Raw genomic sequence first — 8,718 nt, forward strand, 5'->3', positions numbered from 1 at the left:
ATTTTAATTCAGCCGTAATTCCTAAGAATCTTGACTAAGTCGCTGTATGGACTTACAAGACATATGAGAACCCAGCAACTCTGTACGTTTTTGGCACTGCTAAATAGTTCAATATGACTTAGGAAATTCCATTGGGTGGAGGGACAAGGAAGACACAAGTCAAATTACTGCACACATTAGGAAGCAAAGGTGAAACATGATGTCTTGATAACTGGGGTGACAATCATGAGCCATGTTCCTCTCCTTTCACCCGGGCCATCTCCCACCGCTTCCTTCTCCTGTCCCCTGTATTCATTTCACTTCCCCTCTTTAACACCTTCAACCCAGTGGAACTACGTATCATCTTCCCCAACTTTTTTTTGGGGGGGGGTGCTCCTCTCATTCCATGCCTAATGACTATATCCTTTCCATTCCTGTATCCTTTTCACACCTCCTCTACACCCTTTATCCTGCCAGTCTTCCGCCAGTATCACAATTCAAGATAGAAACTGTATAAAATGAGAAGTGACCAGAGAGAAAAATGGAAGAAGCACTACAAACTCTTCTTGTCTATTTGCACCTTATATAAACATTACTCGCGGTACAAATTATTTGTAGTGAATCATTATGTTTAAGCTTCTTATGGAAATTCAAATGTTAATTTTTACCGCCTAAAAGGTAATTACATTTTTATACTACGTTGAATTTCATCTTAATTGAAGATAACCATGTACTGCTAAAGGTATTTTTTAGTAGATTTTTGTTTTTTGAGGTTTAGGTTCACAGCAAAATTGAGTGAAAGATACAGAGATTTCCTATATACTCCCTGCCCCCACACATGCATAGCTTTCCCCTATCATCAACATCCCCCTCCTGAGCGGTACATTTAAAACAACTGAGAAATCTAATCTAAACTGACACATCATACACAGTAGTTTCACTATCCTAAAAGTCCTCTGTGCTCCACCTATTCCTCCTTCCCACCCTCCTAACCCCTAGCAATCACTGATCCTTTTTTTGTCTCCATAGTTTTGTCTTTTCCAGAATGTCATATAGTGGGAACCATATAGTATGTAGCCTTTTCTGATTGGCTTCTTCCACTTAATAATATGCATTTAAGTTTCCTTATGTCTTTTCGTGGTTTGATAGCTCATTTCCTTTTAGTGCTGAGAAATATTCCGTTGTCTGGATGTACTGCAGTTTATTTATGCACTCACCTACTGAAGGACATCTTGGTTGCTTCCCAGTTTTTGGTAATTATTAATGAAGTCGCTATAAACATCCATGTGCAGGTTTTTATGTGAACATAAGTTTTCAACTCCTTTGGGTAAACACCAAGAAGTATGACTGCTGGATCATATGGTTAAAAGTACGTTTAGTTTTATATGAAACCGACCAAACTGACTTGGAAACTGGCTGTACTATTCTGCATTGCCACCAGCAACGAATGGAAGTTCCTTCTGCTCCATATCTTCACCAAGATTTGGTGTTGTCGATGTTCCAGATTTGGCCCATTTGAATAGGTGTGTAGTGGTATCTCACTGTTGTTTAATTTGCATTTCTCTGATGTGAGAAATAGGATGTGAAACATCGTTTCATGTGCTTATTTGCCATCTGCAAATCTTCAAATCTTTGCTGGTAAGGTCTCTCTTGAGGCCTTTGGCCCATTTTTAATTGGGTTGTTTATATTCTTGTTAAGTTTTAAGAATTCTTTGTATATTTTGGATAACAGTCCTTAACAGATACATCTTTCGCAAACATTTTCTAAGTCTTCCCATTCTGAGCATGTGATAATTAAAATACTAAGAAATGGCTATTTTTCACTACATAAGTTTCATTAACATCCTTCTACCATCTTAATAGCGTTCTAAACTTAATGGGGTAACACAGTCCTTTTACAAAAGCAAGATGAATATTCTCCTATGAAAACTGAACTGTTCCCAATATAAACCCAAATCACAGCAATTCATTTCTTGGCCCATCCAAAAATGAATATACATATACGTGAACTGATACAAATTGCCAAAACTCATCACAAATCCTTCAATATGCTGATTTTCAAACTTTTTGGGGGATGGGGGGAAGGCCCTTACTAACAGTGTTTAAATGGAATTCTACCCAGAAACAGCAAATAGAACAGGTAGGAGAGGGCGACACTGATATAAGCCTCTGAGCAGACCAGCGAAAAATGTGCTATTCCCAACACACAGATCACCTCTCCTCTTTGCCCCCCAAATCTAAGTCATCCAAAGTCACTCAGTTTGGGTATCACCTCCCTGGGGTAGCTTTCCCTGGGAATCTCCAATGGTGAGATGTTAGATATGCCTTCCAACCTACAGAGTTCCCCATACTTACCTCATCACAGCTCTTACCACACTGTATTAAAACAGCACATCCAGTCATCGGCCTCTTCTTTCTGACTGAAAGTCCCTCTAAAGTCTAAGACTCATTCATTGTTTTATCTCCTGTGAGCAACACATAAAGACTACCCTTGGCAGTAGGTACTCAACATATATCAGTTGAGTGAATAAGTGAATAAGTGTGTGCCTTGATGCATGTGGTAACAACACATTTCTCTTGGCTTATATATGAGAAGTTCCTTGAGGAGCGTAAGAACCAGGAATGTAGGGGCTGTGTAAACTGTGGTTCCCTTGGATCCACGTTACCTAGCACACATATTCCCAGGTATTACTGCCCAGCTCCTGCCTCTACCCCAAGCTTCAGTTTGAACTGCTGGAATCTTTTCTGTAGACCTTGCTTTCTTCAGCACTGGCCCTGGAGTCAGCAAATGTGGGTTCTTACAGCATCCCAGTCCCTAACTAGCTGTGTGATCCTGGACAATTCACATAAAATCTCTAGGTCTCATCTTCTGTACCTGTAAAATAGTTCTAAAATATGCTTTAGTACCAGAAGCCTTTTCCTCAAATAAAATTTTAGAATGAGTCCCAATATAGAAAAAAGATAAAAGCAATGACTAAAGTTTTTCATTCTGCTCAATTCTTCACTGTTTAAGGAAAATACCCCCACCTCCTTAGAGCAGAGTACATTTGCAAAACTCTAAACTAATAGAGATCTAGTGTAGCATTAACATTTTATGATTTATATATTCAACAAATATTTATTAAATGTCTATTCTGTGCCAAGCACTGGACTAGACACAGAAGATTCTGTAATAAACAATGCAGATGGGCTTCCTCAAAATTTATGCCAAAATGCAGTATTAAACACATGTTTAACATTTACTAAAATGAACAAAAAAAATTTAAACACCCTCTGGTCTCTTCTGGGAGTGTAGAAAGCAAGACAATTTGCCAAGTGCTCAACTAGCTGAATAGACTTTATTTCAATTTCAGAAATGCAAATCTCATTTTCTCTAACCAAATTCCACTGCTGTAAGTGGGAATTTTTCAATTTGTATTGTTCTCTTGCAAATCATTTTTATGTCAGTTTCCCAGTTAACACATCTACATTACCATTAGTAATTAGTAGCTAAAATGTAATACATGCTCCTGTCATTTCCTAGTTTATTTTTCACTTGCCTTATCTTTTAGCATTTTTAGGATCTTTTAACCTACTAATTTTTCTGATCCTTCACTATTTCATATGAACAGTGAATCTGAAAGTGAAATCCAAAAGGCATGAGCCATTTTTTTTTACCAGTAATTGTTTCACCCATCTATTTATTTCATTCAACAAATATCTGAGACATCCCTACTAGGTACAGAGCATTCTGTTATAAAGTGGTACAAAATTTCTAGAAACGTGGATTTTCTTCCCCTTTTATTCTTTCCTTTTCTTTCCCCTTAGTAGTTTAAAGTATATAACAAGAACAAGGACCAGATTTCCCTAGGGTTCCCTCAACCTATAAAGCGCTTCCATATTCCTTATACATACCATATCTATTCACATTCACTCAATAAAAAAAAAGTACAGTGCTAGGCATTGCGTATGTGGTAAGAAATATGATTCCTTTTCTCAGGGAATGAAGGGAAGGATAAAGATAGTGAAGACATTTCAGGAGAATCTATAAGACAGTGTCATCATAAGTACCAGAAAAAGAAACAAAGACGACTCTGTTTTGTTGTGCAAAGACTAAGTAGGTGATGATGCCACGAACAGAACAGGAATTTGAGAGGCTTCTCTGCAACAGTTAAAAATCTGATCTAAGAATATTAATCTGGATCTTGTCCAGTTGAGTCGCCCAGACAAGAATCAGTAATACCTGTATTTGAATAACCACTATGTGGCAAGGTCCAAGGGCACTTAATAAGACATAATCCCAAATTCACAGAATTTAACCAATTGAGCCACCCAGGCGCCCTCACAGAATTTAATAGTCAGGTGATAGAGAATACAAGTAAACCTGTGCTTAAAGAGAAACACAGGTAAGAGAGAAGATTGAAAGCATAAGCATAATTATGAAGAATCTCATATGCCATCCTTAGGAGACTGGATCTATCCAGGCAATGGGACACTTATGGTTTTAAACTGAGAATGGCTTGATTAGGTTTGCATTCTAGCTTCCAGGTAGAAAATGAGTTGGAGGAGTCAAAAATGAAAGCAAAGTGAACAAATAGGAAGCTGAGAAAGAAATGTGAGCAAGAGCTGATAGGTCCTAAGATGCACCAAGGTTAGAGGAAGAGATGTATAATAGGCAATAATTGAGACCCTGCCTTTCCTAGAGCACACTCAATTAAAATCTCTAAAGGACAACACTAGTCCCTAAACTATATTTAAACATAATAATAAAGTAATAACAGCAACACACAAGTATTAAGTACCTGATGGGCCCAACACTACTCTAGGCTCAATTTTTCTTTTTCTACACCAAATTGTGGGAACCACATTCTTATCAAATTACCGTATTAATAGCAAGATCTGGGAAAACTTTGGAATTACATATTTTGGTCTGGGAGCTGAGGAATGTATTATTTTTTTCTATAACCACTTGAATTTCCAGTTATACAGTCTTTATGAAAAATATATAATATAATCCAAATACATAGCATATAATAAAGAAAAGGAAAACTGAATAGGCTCAAGAAACAAAGTTCCTCTAGGATTATTCAGTCACCTTATTAGCCAAAGGACTTACAATATAAGGATGTTACATACTTTTGGAAGGGAAAGTTTTTCATAGCTCTCTTACTAACAGGGCTCTGATTAGATTTGGGGTGACAGTGTGTTCAGACTCCACTAAATCATCAGCTGAAAGACACCACGTAACTCAATCAATTTTGATGAATAAAACGTAAGCTGAGGGTTTCTGGGAAAGCCCTTTCCTGCTTTTTCCCTTTTCCTTCTGCCTGGAACATAAACATACGGCTAGAGCAAGAGCAGCCCTCTTATAACCATGCGCTAATAAGCATGGGGACAAAGAGCACATACTAAGTTCAGCACAGTGTAAGAAAAGAAGCCTGAGACACTTGTCACTTTGTTGCTGCTACTACAGACCTTCTGTAAAGGGAGAGTAATAAAATCTCTTTTCAATTAAGTAACTATAGGCTAAACATAGTCCTAATTTATAAACTCTGCATCCCTGACCGGGCTGTTTAATAGGGCATATAAGACCCTTCATGACCAGCTCGACTTACCTATCCCAAATCATTTCACACCAGTCTCTCTGTCTCACACCTTCCACTCCAGTAATTCTAAACCTTGTCAAAACAGCACATACCAGGGAGCTGTTTTTCACTTCTCTTCTTGTAATTCTCTTTATTGTCTCTCATCCCTCCATTTCTTCACCCAGTTTTAACTAACTCTTCCTCAGCATGCCAGACTTCATAACTCCTGCCTGGGGGAGGTGCCCTGCCTCCTAGCTCTCACATCACAGCTATGCTGACTGTGTGTATCACAGCTATTTCTTTAAGGATCTGTCTTCCCAAAGAGGTTACCAGCTCCTCAAGAAGAAAAACAGTATCTTCGTTCTCTTGGTATTTCTAGATCCTGGTACAGTATCTGGCCCACTGGAAATGTTCGGTAAGTGTTGAATGAATTAGAGTTACAAAAAACATGGCTGTTTTTAATCAGTAAAAACAATTATATAAAAAGACTGTTAAATGACCCCCCCTTAACATCAAAAATAATTTTCACCCATAAATTTGCTCCCCAAATGGGAAAACAGCTTGAGTGCTTTCTATGACCACATATTGCTTTATAACATCAATTCTGCTTTAGAACTGTAAGTCCTAAAGACAACCGTACAAAACTATCCTCATCTTCCCTGAAGGATTAGTCTCACTTCAGATTCAAAGTCAGAAAACTAACCAGATGACCAAAAAATGTATTTTCTTATGCATTATCAGCAAAATTCATCAAAATGAAGGTAAATAAAGAAATAAAATCTCTTCATACCTGTCACATTGTTGCATTATGGAAATTTCTTTGATTATTTCCTGAAGATCCGACTCAACAGGTACTTGTTTAATTGCCACAACTTGACCAGATTCCTTATGTATTGCTTTAAATACACTTCCATAAGATCTAAAAGAAACCAAGACATTTATTTTTTTCCTTTCAAACATCGTAAGTATTAGAGAAAAATCTACAAGTTTTTGCATGTAGTCTTTTCCAATTTCAAACACTACTTAATGGTGATAAATCAAAGTAAACAAGAAAAGTGAATTATACCTTAGCTTTAATGTTTCAATTATATACTTAAAATCTACTAAAATCAACAAGTTAATATGTAAAGATTTGCTTTTTTCTTATGAATGAAAGAAAGACTTACGGTTTGTCAACTCAAACAAATGCAGCATTAAGAAGATATAAATGGAAATTAAAAGAATGAAATGTAGAATAAAAACAGCCAAAGTCTCAAGTTAGCACAAAAGGCTTAGCTCACCTTAAGCAAAATCATCCCCAGAATATCAAAGTCCCATGCCTGTTCAGACTGTATAAAAACACGTGAAACCCTCAGCTGAGGACCACAGCGGACCAAAGTTAGAGACACAGGGAATCTGGTTTCCTCTAAGTCACACATCCAAGGTCTCCTCAAACGCTCTTTCTCTTCCTCAGAAGCAAGACCACACACTGACAGGTAGTAAGAGGATCTAATTTCCACTTGCCCAAAAAGCATCTCTGCTATAACCCTTGAAATTTTGCCAAGTAAATATTTCTGTGCTTTAAAAAGCAGAAACAATGAGAGAGAGAAGCCATGTATACTTTGGTATGAATGAGAAGACAAAGTAAACCCTGCTAGCACTTACTGTTCTGATTGTCAGCCAGGTACTAGGGTTGGTGTTTTACGAGCATTATCAAAGTCAACCCTCTCAATTGTGAGGTAAAATACTACCACGACCATTTTCTGAGATGAGGAAACAGAGACTCCAATAGTGGTAACCAACAAGGACAGAATTTAAACATATAAGGATTCCAAAGATCATATTCTTCTCACTATATCATTTCTATAGAAGAGAAAGAAGAACAAGCCATTGGAAGACATAGAATGTTTCCTAATATTAGAAACATTATGATCTCTTAAAATAAGTGAAAATAAGTGATAAAACAGCTACCTTAACAAAATGAATTTTATCCTATCCTGTTTCTTTAAACTTTCCAAAGTAATTTAGTAATTTAGTTTGATACTCAGAGACACTGTGTGTGTGTAGTCCTAATTTATACACATAAACACACACACACACACACACATCCCCTTAAAAGTCATGTATGTATGTATACATACACATGTATATAAACCTATGTGTGTGTATATATATTTCCTCAAAAGTCAATAAAGAATTCAGTGCTGGATTATCTATCATGAATTAAGCAACACTATCACTACCACTCCCTTCTGAAGTCTCATCACAGCAAAAGAGAAGCTGGGAACCACATCTTGTGGTTCCCAAAATTCCCTTCCCTGAATGAATCCCAGTTAAGAGTCTGACAATAAGAAGAATATGCATGAAATCTGAATGGCAAAAAGTTAAGGAGAAACCATCATTCTCCAGATGTAGTTGGAGCAAATGAATTGGCAGGTATGACAGACACAGCGGCCTCCTGCAGAGCTTTTGATAACCACCACACTGCTGCTACAGAATGAGATAGTTGGCGGGAGCTTCTCAAAGACTCTTAAGGATTCCAGCAGATCCCCAGTGAGCTTTTAAGAAACACCCACTGTAGTGTTTCAGGCTGAGATATTCAGTGTTGGCTTCTCTGACCTTCAGCAGCAGATTTGATGACCTTTGCATCTGTGGCCCTTCCATAAATCATTTGAGCTCCTAATTTTATAATAAACTCTATATCCAGAATACATAGAGTACTCAGGGGGGAGCGGGGAGCCTGCTTCTCCCTCTCCCACTCCCCTTGCTTGCACTCGTCCTTGCTTGCTCTCTGTCAAATAAATAAATAAAATCTTAAAAAAAAAAGAAGAAGAAGAATGCTATGGTGAAAATAAGAGTATAAATACTATAGAACAGGCTAGCTGCCCTGGCCTACACTGGACAAGTTATATAACAAATATAACAAGCTCAGAGCTTAAACCTCCAGCTCAAGACTGAGAACCAGAAAACTTCTGAATGCCCCAAAAGAATTTCTTAATTCTTTTTTTTTTATTCTTATGTTAATCCCCATACATTACATCATTAGTTTTAGATGAAGTGTTCCATGATTCATTGTTTGTGCATAACACCCAGTGCTCCATGCAGAATGTGCCCTCCTCAATACCCACCACCAGGCTAACCCATCCTCCCACCCCCCTCCCCTCTAGAACCCTCAGTTTGTTTTTCAGAGTCCATC

General features: G+C 37.6%; 1 protein-coding gene across 2 annotated transcripts in view; it reads right to left on the bottom strand.

Annotated features, from left to right (window-relative positions):
• STK3 (serine/threonine kinase 3) overlaps nucleotides 1-8,718 on the bottom strand; it is a 270,916-nt gene that overhangs the window by 213,436 nt on the left and 48,762 nt on the right. For both annotated transcript variants that reach the window (XM_006730240.3, XM_006730238.3), the window contains exon 3: nucleotides 6,334-6,462. In XM_006730240.3, the coding sequence (XP_006730303.1) occupies nucleotides 6,334-6,462 (129 nt within the window). The remainder of the gene's footprint in view (nucleotides 1-6,333; nucleotides 6,463-8,718) is intronic.

The sequence above is a fragment of the Leptonychotes weddellii genome, chromosome 4, assembly GCF_054177405.1.
Source record: "Leptonychotes weddellii isolate Sample4059 chromosome 4, ASM5417740v2, whole genome shotgun sequence".
Classification (NCBI taxonomy): domain Eukaryota; kingdom Metazoa; phylum Chordata; class Mammalia; order Carnivora; family Phocidae; genus Leptonychotes; species Leptonychotes weddellii.